The sequence below is a fragment of the Oncorhynchus clarkii genome, chromosome 30, assembly GCF_045791955.1.
Source record: "Oncorhynchus clarkii lewisi isolate Uvic-CL-2024 chromosome 30, UVic_Ocla_1.0, whole genome shotgun sequence".
NCBI classification, from domain to species: Eukaryota; Metazoa; Chordata; class Actinopteri; order Salmoniformes; family Salmonidae; genus Oncorhynchus; species Oncorhynchus clarkii.
Genome location: NC_092176.1, coordinates 9,128,551 through 9,147,978, shown reverse-complemented (window position 1 = coordinate 9,147,978; position 19,428 = coordinate 9,128,551). Strand labels below are relative to the sequence as shown.

Here is a 19,428-nt window from a genome sequence, read left to right as displayed (position 1 = left end):
CCCATCTGGTTTGCTCTTAGTGGGACTATCATTTGTTTTTCAAGAGGACGATGACTCAACACACCTCCAGGCTGTGTAAGGGCTATTTGACCAAGAAAGAGAGTGATGGAGTGCTGCATCAGATGACCTTGCCTCCACAATCACCCGACCTCAACCCAATTGAGATGGTTTGGGATGAGTTGGATCGCGGAGTGAAGGAAAAGCAGCCAACAAGTGCTCAGCATATGTGGGAACTCAAGACTATTGGAGAAGCATTCCAGGTGAAGCTGGTTGAGAGAATGCCAAGAGTTTGCAAAGCTGTCATCAAGGCAAAAAATCTCAAAAATAAGATATATTTTAAAGATACATATTTTTTGGTTACTACATTATTCCATATGTGTTATTTCATCGTTGTGATGTCTTCACTATCATTCTACATATGGGAAGGCTTTCTACTAGATGTTGGAACATTGCTGCTGGGACTTGTTTCCATTCAGCCGCAACAGCATTAGTGAGGTCGGGCACTGATGTTGCGAGCTTAGGCTTGGGTTGCAGTCGGTGTTCCAATTCATCTCAAAGGTGTCCGATGGGGTTGAGGTCAGGGCTCTGTGCAGGCCAGAGTTCTTCCACACTGATCTCAACAAACTATTTCTATACAGACCTCACTTTGTGCACGGGGGCATTGTCATGCTGAAACAAGAAAGGGATTTCCCAAAACTGTTGCCACAAAGTTGGAAGCACAGAATTGTCAAGAATGTCATTGTATGCTGTAGTTTTTAAGATTTTCCTTCATTGGAACTAAAGGGCCTCCCCTGAACTATGAAAAACAGACCCAGACCAATATTCCTCCTCCACCAAACTTTACAGTTGGCACTATGCATTGGGGCAGGTAGTGTTCTCCTGGCTTCTGCCAAACCTAGATTCGTCCGTGGACTGCCAGATGGTGAAGCGTGATTCATCACTCCAGTGAACATGTTTCCACTGCTCCAAAGTCCAATGGCGGTAAGCTTTACACCACTCCAGCCGAAAATTGGCATTGTTGCATGGTGATCTTAGGCTTTTGTGCGGCTGCTTTGCCATGGAAACCAATTTCATGAAGCTCAGTTTGGAACTCGGGAGTGAGTGTTTGCAACCCAGGACTGACCATTTTTTACGCTCTTCAGTACTCTGTGGTCTTGTTCTGTAAGCTTGTGTGGCCTATCACTTCGCAACTGAGCTGTTAATGCTCCTAGACATTTCCACTTCACAATAACAGCACTTACAGTTGACCGGGGCATCTCTAGCAGGGCAGAAATAGCCAAATCCACTCATTTGAAGGGTTGTCCACATACTTTTGGCCATGTGGTGTGCGTTTTGAAATAAAGCACCTGCACATCAAAGCCGGGCTGAAGTCATTAAGCAGTTATCACTGTACACACAATATCACTACCGTGCCTCAGCTGTAGCGCTTTGAGTACTCCTTTCAATTGCTACTTAACCTTACAGTTTCAGCAATTACCATTACAGCGCATACAGTACCCTAACTCATCCTGCATTGCATAAGACCATACATCTGCCCATAGCTTCACTTTATAGCTTCCGCGCTCGGCACATGAGATGTAATGCAATCTATAAATAACATTGCGTATGTATTTTCCCACACAAGGCTTTAGCGTGGATCACACAGCACCATGTCCATCTATAGCACTCACAAAGCTAGATGGGTTAATGATAATTATCAACTGGGTGGTTTAAGCCCTGAATTTTGATTGGCTGAAGGCCATGGTGTTTCAGATCGTATACCACGGGTATGACAAAACATTTCCTTTAATTACGTTATTAGTGTCCGCGTCGTGCCTAAGAACAGCCCTTGGCCGTGGTATATTGGCCCTATACCACACCTCCTCTGGCCTTATTGCTTAATACTACCATTAGCGTCGATCTGAAATATGCCCTATATGAAGAGAATACCAATACATTGTCTTTGTATTAAGACGTCTGCACAGCTTGCTCTGAGGTTTTTTACCTTTACTACCTGTAAAATAAGTCCAAATACTTTTTGTTTGAAATCTCTTTCACCAAAGTTCTCTCATATTTTTTAGGGTACTTCTTTCTTTTCTGTCTGTCTTTCTCCCTCTGTCTTTCTTTCTTGTAAAGGACTCCGGTAGAATTGTCACATTTTCACACACGGAGGTGCGTTCACCTGACACTGTACACTCAGTCCAGATTCCCACAGAGTGATTCCCATCCCTCTCCCCCAATGTCCCAACACGCATACACACACACACACACACACACACACACACACACACACATTACACACACACACCCATTACACAAAGCCTATCCACCAGGCCGTTTCAATGCTCTAAAAGCTCATTTGGACGCTTATCCTGGGCCCCATCAGAAACGCTTGAGTGGCCAGAGACTGACCCCCTTACACAGATCGCCATCGGCAACCTGAGAGCCTATATGGTATCGGGGCCTAGCCAGTGTGAGGTGTCAGTGGCGAGGCAGGTTCTCCTCTCTCGCCCCATCACTACGGCAACTCCCCAGAGAGCCAGATTTCAAAGAGTGTCATTGAGAAGGGAGGGAATAATGAACGAAGGGAAAGAATGTCTTTAGCATGTGAATGATAGCAGATTGTTTTTCAGGTTGGAAGGACCCTGTAGGTCCTGTAGGCTTACAGACTGAGAATGGACAGAAGGAGACAGATTCTATTTGATATACCATTTTGGGATAGTTTGTAGGTCTGTCCCCTTTTTGCTTTCTTTTTTAACATTTTGTTGCATTACGAAGTGGTATAGAAATGTATTTAATTATGCCTTTTTTCCCCCGTTGATCTACACAAAATACTCCATGATGTCAAAGTGAAAAGAAAATTCTACAAACGTTTACAAATTTAATAAAAATGAAATAACTGTAATATAGTATAATTATTCACACCCTTTGTTTAGGCAAGCCTAAACTAGTTTCAGGAGTAACATTTTGCCTAACTAATCACATAATATACATGGACTCACTTTGTGTGAAATAACAGGGATTGGCATGATTTTTAATGACTACCCCTTCCTCTGTCCCCCATACATACAGCACAGATTCAACAAAAAAAAAACAGGGAGCATATCGGAAGCCTCATGAAGAAGGATAGTGATTGGTAGATGCTAGACAAAAATAAACCAAGATGGCGCTAAGCACAGGCAAGATCCTCAAGGAAAACCTACTTTTAATCAGATATTGGTAGAGGAATACACCTTTCAGCAGGACAATAACCTATAACACAACGAATGTTCCTGAGTGGCCAAGTTACAGTTTTGACGTAAATCTGCTTGACGATCCATGGCTTGACGTGAAAGGGACTTTCTAGCCGTGACACCAACACCTTGACAGAGCTTGAAGAGTTTTGTAAATAATAATAGTCTAATATTGCACAGTCCAGGTGTGGACAGCTCTTAGAGGCTTACTCAAGAAGACTCACAGCTGCCAAAGGTGATTCTAACTTGTATTGACGCAGGAGTGTGAATACTTATCTAATCAAACTATATTAGTGTTTCATTTTACAAATTTTTACGACATGTTAGTTACAAAGTATTTTTGTAGAAAAATACCATTTAAATCCATTTTAATCCCACTTTGTAACACAATCAAATGTGAAGAAATCCAAGGGGGGTGAATTCTTATGAAACCGACTGTATGCTCACATTAGCCTGAGTTCAAACTAAGCTGTGGTAAGGTCAATGTCAGATGGGTTGTATAGATTTCAGATATCAGACAGTGACACGGGCCAGGTTCGTCTGATTGACAGGGACCTTTTTGGAGAATGATTGCCACTGTGGTAATCCCTAGGTGACACACACACACAACGCACACTGCTCTAAGAGGGCGAGTGTCCTGATGGTCATTAATTCACTTCCACGCTGGGGAGGTCCTTAGGTTATTGATTACCACATGAGCCATGCCCACCGGGAGACAAAGCTCTTAGACTATCAGGGAATCGATTAGCGTCTGGCGACACGTCGTGTGTGTGCATGCGCTCACTCGTGTGAGCTACTGTAGAGGGGAAATATTGTGTTTGTTAGCATGCACATACTTCACAGTATTCTTTATCAGTGTGTGTGTGTGTGTGTGTGTGTGTGTGTGTGTGTGTGTGTGTGTGTGTGTGTGTCAAATTTGCATTTGTCTCCTCTTAGCACAATTTTTTCTATCTAGAACCTAAAAGGGTTCTCCAGCTGTCCCCATAGGAGAGCCCTTGTTGGTTCCAAGTAGAACCGTTTTGGGTTCCATGTACAACCCTTTCCACACACAGAGCCAAAATTTTTTGTTTTTTTACCAGGAAACAAAAAGGTTTCCTCTTTGGGGACATCCAAATAACCCTTTTGGAACCTTTTTATTTCTAAGAGTGTGACTCGTTGTTTGTCTTGTGTGTCTCCACAGTATTGGCTCTCTGATGAGGCGGGTGTTTGTAATGCGGACGGTCAGCATGGTGTTCCAGAGCTCCCTCCTGACTGTGCTGGAACCCTCCCCACTCATGAAAGGTGAGAGAAGACCCGGCCGCACTCTTGACTAGGCAGCATTGGCATCAGTTCACCCACTTAACCATGGACATACAAGTACATCATTGACTCTAACCAGCCTGTCCTTAGCCACTGATCTTGACTTACGCGCGTCCCTAGTCCCCCTCTAGCCACATCTATTTGTCCATCTGTAGCTCGATATCTTTTTTTCCTTTTACGATGTGGGAGCAGGTGACTGTGGGACTGATGAATGAAGGCAGGCACCTCTGTAACCTCACTGACTCATACAGGTAGCTATGAATATTAGACCCACAGAATATACATATTAGATATTAGACCCACAGGCTCCCAGATCGATCCGCTTTTGTTCATGAAAGCTGCATGGGATGGACTTTACCGGATACCCATACATGCGTCCACAACTGCGGCACTCTAACCCACTGGGGTATACAGAACTGGGGACTGCGTCCAAGATGTCCGACCGTTGTTTTCAAGGTAATCTACTCACGTTCGCATATGTCGATTCATGGATGTTCAGGTTGCATCCTCTAACCCCACATGCTATAACCCCCTGTCCCCATGGCAAAACAAATAACACGTTGTGTCATGTGTGACCATCCACATTTAGGTCTATACATAAAATTTGATACTCCATTTTTTTTATATATTATTTTTTATTTAACCTTTATTTAAGTAGGCAAGTCAGTTAAGAACAAAGTCTTATTTACAATGCCGGACTATCTCTGTTGTTCAGGGGCAGAACAACAGAGTTTTACCTTGTCCGCTCGGGGATTCAATCCAGCAACCTTTCGGTTACTGGCCCAACGCTCTAACCACTAGGCTACCTGCCGTCCCAAATTCCATTCAGTTTGTTGCGTAAGCCATGCGTGCTCCCCAGCCAAGCAGAAATGGGTTCAAATAATTATTGTTGTCAAAAAAGAATGAAATGGATTCACTGCTAGGATACACTAGAATATCTTTGTAGATCTACAAATCTCAGACCCCCCCCCCCTCTCTGCTCTCTCCGTTTTAATCTCATGCAAATGAAGGAAAGCTGAACGAAGAACAGAAGCTGTCTGTGTGACCTGTTTGAACCTTTGTTGAGCTGTTCACTCTGGAAACCTCGAAGTGGAGGCCTCCCTCTTGTGATGTCAAAGATCCAAAAATGTGACAATGTTTTGCCGCAAAATTCTTAATATTACATGAGTGCCCCCTTCTCTCACTCTGATGAGCTGAGTTAGTGTCTCGCTCTCTGAATCTTATGAAATGGAGAAGTCTTATTCAGCAAAACTCGACATCTCTGGTGAATAATTCACCGTCAGTGGGAGCTGAGAGATGCTCTGTGTTGCCTGTGTTCTGCTCTCTTCTCCTGAGAGGGAACGACTTGATTGGGGGAACGCGAGGAGACGCCCCCCCCCCCCCCCCCACACTTCTACCTTTGTTCAGCAACAAATCAGTCTCCTCTGATGCACGTTGTGCCACAGAGCTCTCCTCACACCATCCATCCAGTAGGAATTTCTGAGCGAAAAGGGAGATTTAAATGGCGCTAACGTAGAACCGGATGTGCCGTAATGTCTCGCAGCATTGTGCTGTGTTCACATTGAGACGTGTCAAGTTTCTCAGGCTGTGTTTGTGCCCCTCAGTTATGGCTGTGTTGAGTTTGAGCGTTCAGCACTTCCTGGGCGGCCTCATCACCACGCTCACCTTCACGACCATGATGCACTGCACACAGAGAGCGGAGGAGAGTGTACAGGTAAGAGCCACTCTCTACACACCTGTCAATACAGTACCTACAGTGCCTTCAGACAGTATTCATCATACCCCTTGACTTATTCCACAGTTTGTTGTTAGATTGAATTCAAAATGGATAGGTAAACAAATATATATAATCTATTCTATCTACACACAATACTCCATGACAAAGTGTAAACAAGTTTTTATTCGTTTTTTTGCAAATTTATTGCAAATTTCTCTTAAGAGATTTTCTAACCTGGATTGTACAATACAGTAATTTCACATCAAGTTGGTTGTTGATCACTGCTAGACAGCCATTTTCAAATCTTGCCATAGATTTTCAAGACAATTTTTAGTCAAAACTGTAACTAGGCCACTCCGGAACATTCAATGTCATCTTGGTAAGCAACTCCAGTGTTGGCCTTGTGTTTTAGGTTATTGTCCTGTTGAAAGGTAATTTTGTCTTCCAGTGTCTGTTGGAAAGCCAACTGAGGATAGGATTTTTGCCTGTGCTTGGCTGTTTCCTTTTATCCTAAACTCCTGTCCTTGCCGATGACAAGCATACCCATTACATGATGCAGCCCCCACCATGCTTGGAAATATGAAGAGTGGTACTCAGTGATTAGTTATGTTGGATTTGCCCCAAACATAAGACTTTGTATTCAGGACATAAAATTCATTTTTTGCCACATTTTCTGCAGTTTTACTTTAGTGCCTTATTGCAAACGGGATGCATGTTTTGGAATATATTTATTCTGTACAGGCTTCCTTCTTTTCACACTGTTATTTAGGTTAGTATTGTGGAGTAACAACAACTGTTGTTGATCCAGCCTCAGTTTTCTCCTATCACATACATTAAACTCTGCAATTGTATTAAAGTTACCATTGGCCTCATGATGAAATCCCGGAGCGGTTTCCTTCCTCTCTGGCAACTGAGTTAGGAAGGACGCCTGCATCTTTGTAGAGACTGGGTGTATTGAGACACCATCCAAAGTGTAATAACTTCACCATGCTCAAAGGGATATTCAATGTCTGCTTTTTATTTTTACCCATCTACCAATAGGTGCCTTTCTTTGTGAGGCATTGGAAATCTTCCTGGTCTTTGTGGTTGAATCGGTGTTTGAAATTCAATGCTCGACTGAGGGACATTGCAGACGCAGTGCATTCGGAATGTATTCAGACCCCTTGACTTCCACATTTTGTTACGTTAGACTTTTTCTAAAATGGAATACAGAAAAAAAAATCCTCATCAATCTACACACAATACCCCATAATAACAAAGCGAAAACAGGTTTTTAGAGATGTTAGCAAATGTATTAAAAACAGATACCTTATTTTAAAAAGTATTCAGACCCTTTGCTTTGAGACATTGAACATCGTTGATGTTTCTACAACTGGATTGGAGTCTACCTGTGGTCAATTCAATTGATTGGACATGATTTCGAAAGACATCTACCTGTCTATGTAAGGCCCCACAGTGGGCAGTGCATGTCAGAGCGAAAACCAAGCCGTGAGGTCGAAGGATTTCTCTGAGACAGGATTGTATCTTGGCACAGATCTAGGGCAGGGTACAAAAAATGTCTGCAGCATTGAAGGTCCCCAAGAGCACCGTGGCTTCCATAATCCTTAAATGGAAGAAGTTTGGAACCACCAAGACATTTCCTAGAGCTGGCTGCCCAGCCAAACTGAGCAATCGTGGCAGAAGGGCCTTGGTCAGGGAGGTGACCAGGAACCTTCCAGAAGGACAACCATCTCTGCAGCAGGTCACCAATCAGGCCTTTATGGTATGGTGGCCAGACGGAAGCCACTCCTCAATAAAAGGCACATGACAACCCGCTTGGAGTTTGCCAAAGAGCACCTAAAGGATTCTCAGACCATGAGAAACAACCAATACCGTCCTTACAGTGAAGCATGGACTGGGAGACTGGTCAGGATCAAGGGAAAGATGAACAGAGCAAAGTACAGAGATCCTTGATGAAAACCTGCTCCAGAGCGCTCAGGATCTCATACTGGGGCGAAGGTTAACCTTCCAACAGGACAACGACCCTAAGCACCGAACCAAGACAATGCAGGAGTGGCTTTGGGACATGTCTCTGAATATCCTTGAGTGGCCCAGCCAAAGCCTGGACTTGAACGCGATCAAACATCTCTGGAGAGACTTAAAATAGCTGTGCAGCGACGCTCCCCATCCAACCTGACAGAGCTTGAAAGGATCTGCAGAGAAGAATGGGAGAAACTCCCCAAATACACATGTGCCACGTTTGTAGCGTCATACCCAAGAAGACTCAAGGCACTAATCACTGCCAAAGATGCTTCAACAAAGTACTGAGTAAAGGGTCTGAATATTTATGTAAATGTAATATTTGTTGTACATTTACAAATATTTCTTAACCAGTTTTTGCTTTGTCATTATGGAGTATTGTGTGTAGATTCATAAGGGTGAATTTAAAAATAATCCATTTTAGAATAAGGCTGTAACGTAACAAAATGTGGAAAAAGTCAACAGGTCTGAATGCTTTCCCGAATGCACTGTAATTTTCTCCTGAATGTATTTAGGATTGCCATAACAAAGGGTTTGAATACTTCTTGACTCAAGACATTTCAGCTTTTTTTTTTTTATATATATATTTGTAAGAAATGCCTAAACACTTTGACATTGTCCGGTTTTGTGTGTAGACCAGTGGCACAAAATCTCAATTGAATCCGAACCAAAACATTGTCTAGATTGAAAGTTGCTTAAAATGTAGTAGGGACGTCAAAGGTTCTGGCTGCTGCACAGATCCTATGGATGCTCTAGTCTAGAGCGCCTGGTTTAGTTGTGAGTATTTTTTTTTCTCTCAATTGTTAAACTAGTGAGAAATATTTGATCAGTGAACAAATGTGAATTTGCTTCATTTACGATCTTAAATTAAGACATTGAAATATTTTGCCATGTCTAATTAATGTAAATGACGCTGCTTTCCATGTGGACAGTATGTGTTACTACATTACACAAGCTGACGTCTTAACCACATCCTTTTTACCTCAGATTGGTAATGCTATTATAAAAGTTTATAGTCAGCACGATGACACAAGTTCAGTAGCTTTAAACAAAACCAATATCTTTGGTTTTGTAATGCTGATTTCTGTCATATTAGCTGGGGGTCGCAGGACTTTCACAAATGGTACGTGTAATTTGGGACAATCTCTCTATAAAAGTCGCTGACCACACACCAATAAGCGGACTTGACAGTTAAACTCTCACTTAAATAGGAGCCAACCGTTGACACTGGTGATATCCTATGGCGGGTCCTGATTTGTTGAAGTTAACTAAGAAAAAGAGATTTGTTTCCCTTTCCTTGATGGCAGCTTCACGGAATCATCGTTTATCGCTTATTAATTTGGACACATTAAAACTGTTTTTACATTATCAATATGTCTTATCAACAGGAAGCAGCAACGTCATCATTTTCAACTGAAGTTTTAGGAATATAAATTGAACTTTCAACAGCAATTTCCAATGGTATTGTAGTTAAAGGTCAAAACTGCTGAATGAGTCCAACATTTTATTTTTTTAATGATATACACTATACATATTTTATACACTATACATACACTATAAGGTATTTTTTAAATATATTTTTGTACTTTTATTTAACTAGGCAAGTCAGTTAAATAACAAATTCTTATTTTCAATGACGGCCTAGGAACAGTGGGTTAACTGCCTGTTCAGGGGCAGAACGACCTTGTCAGCTCAGGGGTTTGAACTTGCAACCTTCCGGTTACTAGTCCAACGCTCTAACCACTAGGCTACCCTGCCGCCCCATGTGGACATCCCTTCAAATTAGTGGATTCAGCTATTTCAGCCACACCCGTTGCTGACAGGTATATAAAATTGAACACACAGCCATGCAAATCTCCATAGACAAACATTGGCATTAGAATGGCCTTACTGAAGAGCTCAGTGACTTTCAATGTGGCACCGTAATAGGATGCTACCTTTCCAACAGGTCAGTTTGTCAAATTTCTGCCCTGCTAGAGCTGCCCCGGTCAAATGTAAGTGCTGTTATTGTGAAGTGGAAACATCTAGGAGCAACAACCGTACAGCTGCGAAGTGATATGCCACACAAGCTCACAGAACGGGACCACCGAGTACTGAAGCACGTGTAACAATCGTCTGTCCTCGGTTGCAACACTCACTACAGAGTTCCAAACTGTCTCGAGAAGCAACGTCAGCACAAGAACTGTTCGGCGGGAGCTTCATGAAATGGGTTTCCATGGCCGAGCAGCCGCACACAAGCCTAAGATCACCATGCGCAATGCAGAGCGACGCTGGAGTGGTGTAAAGCTCGCCGCCATTGGACTCTGTAGCAGTGGAAATGTGTTCTCTTGAGTGATGAATCACGCTTCACCATCTGGCAGTCTGACGGACTAATCTGGGTTCTGGTGGATGCCACAGAACAAGATCTGCCCCAATGCGTAGTGCCAACTGTAAAGTTTGGTGGAGGAGGAATAATGCTCTGAGACTGCTTTTCATGGTTCTGGCTAGGCCCCTTAGTTCCAGTGAAGGAAAATCTTAACGCTACAGCATACAATGACATTCTCGAAGATTCTGTGCTTCCAACTTTGTGGCAACCGTTTGGGGAAGGACCTTTCTTGTTTCAGCATGACAATACTCCCATGTGCAAGGTTCATACAGAAATGGTTGGTCGAGATCGGTGTGAAAGAACTTGACTGGCCTGCACAGAGCCCTGACCTCCACCCCATCAAACACCTTTCGGATGAATTGGAACGCAGACTGCGAACCAAGCATAATGTTCTTGTGGCTATATAGAAGCAAGTCCCCGCAGCAGTTTTCCAACATCTAGTGGAAAGCCTTCCCAGACGAGTGGAGGCTGTTATAGCAACAAAGGGGGGACCAACTCCATATTAATGCCAATGATTTTGGAATGAGATGTTCGACAAGCAAGTGTCTACAAGTTTTTGGTCATATAGTGTACCAGAAATAACCAAAACAGGTTTGCTCTGCCTATTTTTAGTTGCCTTGCTTGGTAGATTGACATTTTTAAACTCAAGTTTTTTTGGAGGGGGGGTGAAAAGATGGAGCAGGTACAGTGCCTTGCGAAAGTATTCGGCCCCCTTGAACTTTGCGACCTTTTGCCACATTTCAGGCTTCAAACATAAAGATATAAAACTGTATTTTTTTTGTGAAGAATCAACAACAAGTGGGACACAATCATGAAGTGGAACGACATTTATTGGATATTTCAAACTTTTTTAACAAATCAAAAACTGAAAAATTGGGCGTGCAAAATTATTCAGCCCCCTTAAGTTAATACTTTGTAGCGCCACCTTTTGCTGCGATTACAGCTGTAAGTCGCTTGGGGTATGTCTCTATCAGTTTTGCACATCGAGAGACTGACATTTTTTCCCATTCCTCCTTGCAAAACAGCTCGAGCTCAGTGAGGTTGGATGGAGAGCATTTGTGAACAGCAGTTTTCAGTTCTTTCCACAGATTCTCGATTGGATTCAGGTCTGGACTTTGACTTGGCCATTTCTAACACCTGGATATGTTTATTTTTGAACCATTCCATTGTAGATTTTGCTTTATGTTTGGATCATTGTCTTGTTGGAAGACAAATCTCCATCCCAGTCTCAGGTCTTTTGCAGACTCCATCGGGTTTTCTTCCAGAATGGTCCTGTATTTGGCTCCATCCATCTTCCCATCAATTTTACCATCTTCCCTGTCCCTGCTGAAGAAAAGCAGGCCCAAACCATGATGCTGCCACCACCATGTTTGACAGTGGGGATGGTGTGTTCAGCTGTGTTGCTTTTACGCCAAACATAACGTTTTGCATTGTTGCCAAAAAGTTCAATTTTGGTTTCATCTGACCAGAGCACCTTCTTCCACATGTTTGGTGTGTCTCCCAGGTGGCTTGTGGCAAACTTTAAACGACACTTTTTATGGATATCTTTAAGGAATGTCCTTCTTCTTGCCACTCTTCCATAAAGGCCAGATTTGTGCAATATACGACTGATTGTTGTCCTATGGACAGAGTCTCCCACCTCAGCTGTAGATCTCTGCAGTTCATCCAGAGTGATCATGGGCCTCTTGGCTGCATCTCTGATCAGTCTTCTCCTTGTATGAGCTGAAAGTTTAGAGGGACGGCCAGGTCTTGGTAGATTTGCAGTGGTCTGATACTCCTTCCATTTCAATATTATCGCTTGCACAGTGCTCCTTGTGATGTTTAAAGCTTGGGAAATCTTTTTGTATCCAAATCCGGCTTTAAACTTCTTCACAACAATATCTCGGACCTGCCTGGTGTGTTCCTTGTTCTTCATGATGCTCTCTGCGCTTTTAACGGACCTCTGAGACTATCACAGTGCAGGTGCATTTATACGGAGACTTAATCACACAGGTGGATTGTATTTATCATCATTAGTCATTTAGGTCAACATTGGATCATTCAGAGATCCTCACTGAACTTCTGGAGAGAGTTTGCTGCACTGAAAGTAAAGGGGCTGAATAATTTTGCACGCCCAATTTTTCAGTTTTTGATTTGTTAACAAAGTTTGAAATATCCAATAAATGTCGTTCCACTTCATGATTGTGTCCCACTTGTTGTTGATTCTTCACAAAAAAATACAGTTTTATATCTTTATGTTTGAAGCCTGAAATGTGGCAAAAGGTCGCAAAGTTCAAGGGGGCCGAATACTTTCGCAAGGCACTGTAGCTATGCTATTTGGACCAGGCTGCTGCGATGTCATGCAGACTTAGTCTGTCGTTTTTGTGTTTATACTTTTTCATAACGACAAGGACAAGTTTGGTGTTGGACAACAATAGAATATTCATGCTTTAGTCCTTGCCAAAGCTGGTTTAGATGAAAGGCGACATTTTCACAGAGGCGTAGGTGCATACAAAGACAATTTTCTCAGATACATCTGCATTCACCACATTTAGTGTGGTTAGCCTTAGATATATTCTCCGTAATTGTTGATATTTTGTCAATTTTTTATTCTAGATAACATTTTCTTTGAAAAAATGCACTTCAACATTAAACAGATAGAAAGATGAAAAAAGTATTTATGGACAGGTCAGGTCCTGGAGTGTCTTAACAGAATGAAACAAAAATATTTAGGCATACTTCATCCAGTGTCCAGATTTTGTTTTTTGCGCGATATGCAAATATGTGCATATTTAATGAGACATTGCCTCATTTGCATATCTTAATAAAATATTTCAGAAAAAATGCAAATACAAAAAAAGTATTGGTGTTTGTACATTCTGGTAAAAGTTGATTGTGATATCATTAAGGGTAAACAAGTACCCTATGAGTGTGGTGCCTGGCCTTAAACCACCTCCACAAACGAAACTATGCAAACTACTAACCACTTAACAAAATGGATTTATTTCAGCACAAAACACTAAAGCATCTGCTGTGGCATGCAGTGCTGGCTACGCCTAAATCCACATGATCAAAGTGAAAGGAACTTAACTCAATAAGAGGAGTAGGTTGCCGTGGAAAACATTGTTGAGTGATTACGGTGAGCAGATGACTTAGATTATTCAAACTTTGTGTGGTGAAAAGGCCTTCGTTCGTTGTGCCTTTGACGCTGTGTAATATAGCTCCTGTGTGGCTATGAGAAACTTAGCCAGTTACCCGACTCGGACAAATGCCACTGGTGGCAAAATGGGTGAGCTGTAAAGGAGACATTTCCCAGGCATCTTTGCTGGGTCTCAGTAGAGTCCAGTGCTGGGTTGAACCGGGTTCACACAGCCGGAGCGGAGCGCCTGTAGACCCGAGTTAAGTGAAGTGCTTTTATTCGAGCGAACTTGTTTAAGGGATTCCGTTTCTCTCTCCTGGGCACTCGACAAGCACTCATGGTATCAGCTTTCCGTCACTGGATATGACCTTAAAATAACAGGCAGCTATATGTGTCATGAGAACATTTCAAATTAACCCCGGAGGTTATCGCCTGTCTTTATCATCAAGGATTTGTGATGAGCTTTGTTTCATTAGCTTTTTCTTCCTTAATTGCTCAGACACAGCCCTGTATCCTCCTTGGTGTAGCTTTCCTAGTCGCCAACTCCTTGGTAGAACCGAGGCAACTCATCACCTTCAGAATTGATTGAGTGATGTTTGAGAGGCTGCAAACGGATCACCTCCAGGCAGCGATGGCCCAGTTTGAGTGGGACAAAAAAAAAGTTATGTCAAAGAAGAAGGGGAGAGAGAGAGATGAAAAAGGAGAGAATGAGAAAAAGGGAGAGAGGGAGTGAAAAAGAAAAGGGCTTGTCAGTCCCAGATGACAGGTGGGTGTTGTTGCTTTGATGAGGGCTACCTGTCCTGCCTGTTGACACCACAGGATATGACATAACTCCATAGAAGGAGCACTTTAAAAAGAGAACAGTGGGGAAGTGGGGAAAGCAGAGAGGGAAGAGAACAGAGCAGGTTAGCCTGGTCTCTTTGTTGCGTTTGTTCACAGCCAGGAGTTTCTGTTTCGATGGCTTACATAACAGAGCACCCCTGTGGCCGCGACGGGGTTCGGACAAACCCTCGTCTTCTTAGGTAGAAGCCTCTCCTCCAAGCTGAGGTAAATGGCTGAGAGCTCCACTCTGTAAATGTGTGCATGACCTTCAAAATGTGGGGCACCAACAAAAATGTAAACAATGGAGCAAATGCATCCCTATGACATTTTAACATTCCATGAGAATATCTTTATGTATTAAAACATGATGTCAAGCTGAATATAATTTGTTTCTCACACCTAGGACCTGACTTGGCCATGGGAAATCATGTTCTAGGTGTTACTTTTCTTTACATCTGAACGGTGTAGCTGGGAACAAACGCGTTACATTCATTTCTGGAACTAGGTATCTTTTATGTGTTTTCTTTAACGATTCCACCTACGCCTCTGTGAAAATGTCGCCTTTCATCTAAACCAGCTTTGGCAAGGACTAAAACATGAATATTCTATTGTTGTCCAACACCAAACTTGTCCTTGTCGTTATGAAAAAGTATAAACACAAAAACGACAGACTAAGTCTGCATGACATCGCAGCAGCCTGGTCCAAATAGCATAGCTACCTGCTCCATCTTTTCACCCCCCCTCCAAAAAAACTTGAGTTTAAAAATGTCAATCTACCAAGCAAGGCAACTAAAAATAGGCAGAGCAAACCTGTTTTGGTTATTTCTGGTACACTATATGACCAAAAACATGTAGACACTTGCTTGTCGAACATCTCATTCCAAAATCATTGGCATTAATTTGGAGTTGGTCCCCCCTTTGTTGCTATAACAGCCTCCACTCGTCTGGGAAGGCTTTCCACTAGATGTTGGAAAACTGCTGCGGGGACTTGCTTCTATATAGCCACAAGAACATTATGCTTGGTTCGCAGTCTGCGTTCCAATTCATCCGAAAGGTGTTTGATGGGGTGGAGGTCAGGGCTCTGTGCAGGCCAGTCAAGTTCTTTCACACCGATCTCGACCAACCATTTCTGTATGAACCTTGCACATGGGAGTATTGTCATGCTGAAACAAGAAAGGTCCTTCCCCAAACGGTTGCCACAAAGTTGGAACCACAGAATCTTCGAGAATGTCATTGTATGCTGTAGCGTTAAGATTTTCCTTCACTGGAACTAAGGGGCCTAGCCAGAACCATGAAAAGCAGTCTCAGAGCATTATTCCTCCTCCACCAAACTTTACAGTTGGCACTACGCATTGGGGCAGATCTTGTTCTGTGGCATCCACCAGAACCCAGATTAGTCCGTCAGACTGCCAGATGGTGAAGCGTGATTCATCACTCAAAAGAACACATTTCCACTGCTACAGAGTCCAATGGCGGCGAGCTTTACACCACTCCAGCATCGCTCTGCATTGCGCATTTTAAATTATTTTTTATTTTATTTTATTTTCTCCCCAATTTCGTGGTATCCAATTGTTGTAGTAGCTACTATCTTGTCTCCTCGCTACAACTCCCGTACGGGCTCGGGAGAGACGAGGGTTGAAAGTCATGCATCCTCCGATACACCACCCAACCAGCCGCACTGCTTCTTAACACAGCGCGCATCCAACCCGGAAGCCAGCCGCACCAATGTGTCGGAGGCTACACTGTGCACCTGGCAACCTTGGTTAGCGCGCACTGCGCCCGGCCCGCCACAGGAGTCGCTGGTGCGCGATGAGACAAGGACATCCCTACCGACCAAGCCCTCCCTAACCCGGACGACGCTAGGCCAATTGTGCGTCGCCCCACAGACCTCCCGGTCGCGGCCGGTTACGACAGAAATACCAACATTGGCACACTTGAAGTCTGTATGTCTGTTGGCGTAAACACATGAGTGTATGGAATAGGGTTGCACCGTGTGTATGTGTCAGTAGAGGGTGGAGACCCACGAATCTGCGTTAGTTATGTTGTGTTGCTGTGGGCCTGAGAGGTAGAGTCTGGGATGTTAGGTAATCTGTGTTGGTCTTGTCTCTCTCTTGCTCTTTCTCTCACTATTTCTCTCTCTTTCTCCTCTCTCCCTCTAAGAGCCTGCAGGCCTGGACCCAGATACCCCTCACCAGCTGGCCTCCATCCACACATTGGAGACACAAATCTCAAGCTTTATCATTCTGGCTCCCTCTTCAATTCTTCTTTTGGTTCCTTTCTTCTTCTGTAGTATTTCCTTCATTTTCTCTGTCTCCTGTCCCTCCTCCTTTTTTGTGGGAGTTTGTCTCCCCACTGATTTTTCTTGCGAACACCAGTTAAAAGACAAGCAGATGACCACATACCCGAGACGTCACCCGAGTCCAGTTTTTTTTTTTCTCTCTCTGCCCTCGCCCCTACTTAACCCTCTCCTCTCTCCCCTCTCCTCTTCTCCCGACAGGCCACCCACTACAGTTTCTTGTCCACCCTGGAGGTACTGGGGAAGCTGATGTTCAGTGCCCTGGCGGGGGGTCTGGTGGACTGGGTGGGTTACCCCACCGCCTTCCTCCTCTTCCTGGTTCTCTCGGCCGGTACAGCCCTCCACGTCTGGAGGGCCACGGATACCGGGGCCCTCAGGGAACAGCTGAAAGAACAGCCCAAGCTCTTCCCCAACAGCTCAACCACCCCTTATGTAACTGCTTTAGCACCCCCCCATCCAAACCAGCAATGATCCATGCCAACACAATCCCTCTCACTCAGTGGTCCCCAACCCCCTGGTCTTTGAGAGTAATACTGTGTGCATGCAGTTTTTAATTGCCCAGTGCTAACATGTCTGATCAAGCTATTCGAGGTGTCGATGATCAGTTGAGTCGTTTAACAAGGTGGGTGTGGGGTTGGAGATTTTTCCAGGACACCGATGAGTAGTTGTATGGAGTTGAAGGATTGGATCAGTAGCATAAGGGATAGGGAGAGCAATATAGGGGAAAGCTGTTCAGGGGTTATTGGAGGACATACCATCTGAGGCATTTAATCATATATGCCAAGCCACCAATAAAACTTAAGCCAGCAGTAATACTTATCCAGGGATGAACCAGCGATGAAGGTTCTATATGTCTTATCAGTTTGCCATTGCACTAGTTCTGTGGCGACGTTTACCAATCCCTACTACCTCTGTTTAACACTGTAAGACATGCAGAAGCCGAGTGAGCTGTATAGTACAACATTTGCTAGCTCGAGTACGATTTTGATTAGAGATAGCTAGATTAAACCATTACACAGCGTCGTCTAGGTTTGTTAGCGCAATTAGGGAACTAAAGCCTTACATTATGCATGGTGGCAAGTTATCAAGGATTGGATGGATTTTTTCTTTTTTTTATGGATTCAGGTATTGTTTTTATGGATTCTGTAGGGGGACAAACACATATTTTTTTTATGTTACATAAACTACTGCTGCTTGTTTTTCAACTACCTGCTGATATTACTTGTTTCTGTTATGTGTAAAGTTATTAAAAATTACACACACCTTATCAAATCACTTTTTAGTGGGCTTGAAACATACACCTGCTGAAGCAACTTACATTGTGGTGCCTGCTTTTTGTTTACGAACGGTTCATTGGACAGGCGAGAGGCATCTACTGGGAAAGCAACGCAAATACTCAGCCAATGCCTCACACCGATCGAATACCGTCTGTCTTCTGATGACCATATCTCTCGTTGTGATGGCTGAATGATAATATAACAGATAGTCACAGGGATGACAGGTCAGGGAGGTGACACAGGACCTAGGCAGTTTCAGATAGGGACAGCCATGGGGACATAGAACCAGAGCAGCCATGTTATGAATTGGCATGAATAGCGATGGTCACTGTGACCAATGCAGCCAAGCCCACTCTAATGTAAAGCATTTGTTGCAAAGCACACCCCCGTCTCTGACTTGCACAAAAATAAAGCTGCTACCCAAATGTCTACGTGCCGCTGTGTATGTCTGCTTGTCACTGTAGTAATGTCATATCCTGTAAAAAAAATATATATTCTACCTGAACCTACCCATTTTTAATACCAGTACTTTGGCATCAGTCTAAAAATAAATCACAGTCAATACCTGTAAACTGTAAAGATGGAAGCATAGCATTAAAGGTAGACTATGCTGTTTAGATGAGCGCGATGTGCATGGGTGTGCTTCACGCTGCTACAACGTAGCTGTGGGGCCAAAACAGCTGCGGCGCTTAGCTCTGCTTCAACATTCTTAGTTGTTGCGGAAATTGACACTGTTACTTAGCGAGGCGACGCCGCACGCGCGGAGTCTAGCTTTAATATCAACGTAACACCGGCATATCATACCCATTTATATCCAGTGACTGAATGGGATTTAGGCTAACCATTTCACCATGCCAAATCTTGGGACACAATTATGAGTTCCTCACACACGCCTCCCATATATCCACCCTATATCACTTTGGATCACGATCTCATTACATCTGGGCCCTCCTGATAACCATAGCGCTGGTGTGTGTGTGTGTGTGTGTTCGAGAAAGAGAGAGAGACCCCATCGTCTCCCATTAGCACATCTGCCCTAAGGGTGAATCCTCAGCCAAGTCAACCTGCATCTCTCTCCTCCTATACCGCTCCCCTTGTTTCATGAAACACACTCATCACATTCTAGCTACAGCATTGATATTTCTCAGAAAACACAGGTGGTATAGACATTCTCAACCCACATTGATTATGTTGGGCTCTCGCTGTCGAAGAATGAAAACACAGGTGTTGAGAACAAGAACTAAGCGAGTGACCATCTAAACAAAAGACCCTTTTAAATTCAAACTCAACTTTGAGCGATGGT

The 19,428-nt window shown here is 43.5% G+C and overlaps 1 protein-coding gene across 3 annotated transcripts in view; it reads left to right on the top strand.

Annotated features, from left to right (window-relative positions):
- Positions 1–18,554, top strand: part of LOC139389745 (major facilitator superfamily domain-containing protein 3-like) — a 43,282-nt gene extending 24,728 nt beyond the window's left edge. For all 3 annotated transcript variants that reach the window (XM_071136672.1, XM_071136673.1, XM_071136674.1), the window contains exons 4-6: positions 4,393–4,493; positions 6,116–6,225; positions 17,050–18,554. In XM_071136672.1, coding sequence (XP_070992773.1) covers positions 4,393–4,493; positions 6,116–6,225; positions 17,050–17,319 — 481 coding nt within the window. In that variant the 3' untranslated portion in view covers positions 17,320–18,554. The remainder of the gene's footprint in view (positions 1–4,392; positions 4,494–6,115; positions 6,226–17,049) is intronic.
- The last annotated feature ends 874 nt before the right edge of the window (positions 18,555–19,428 follow it).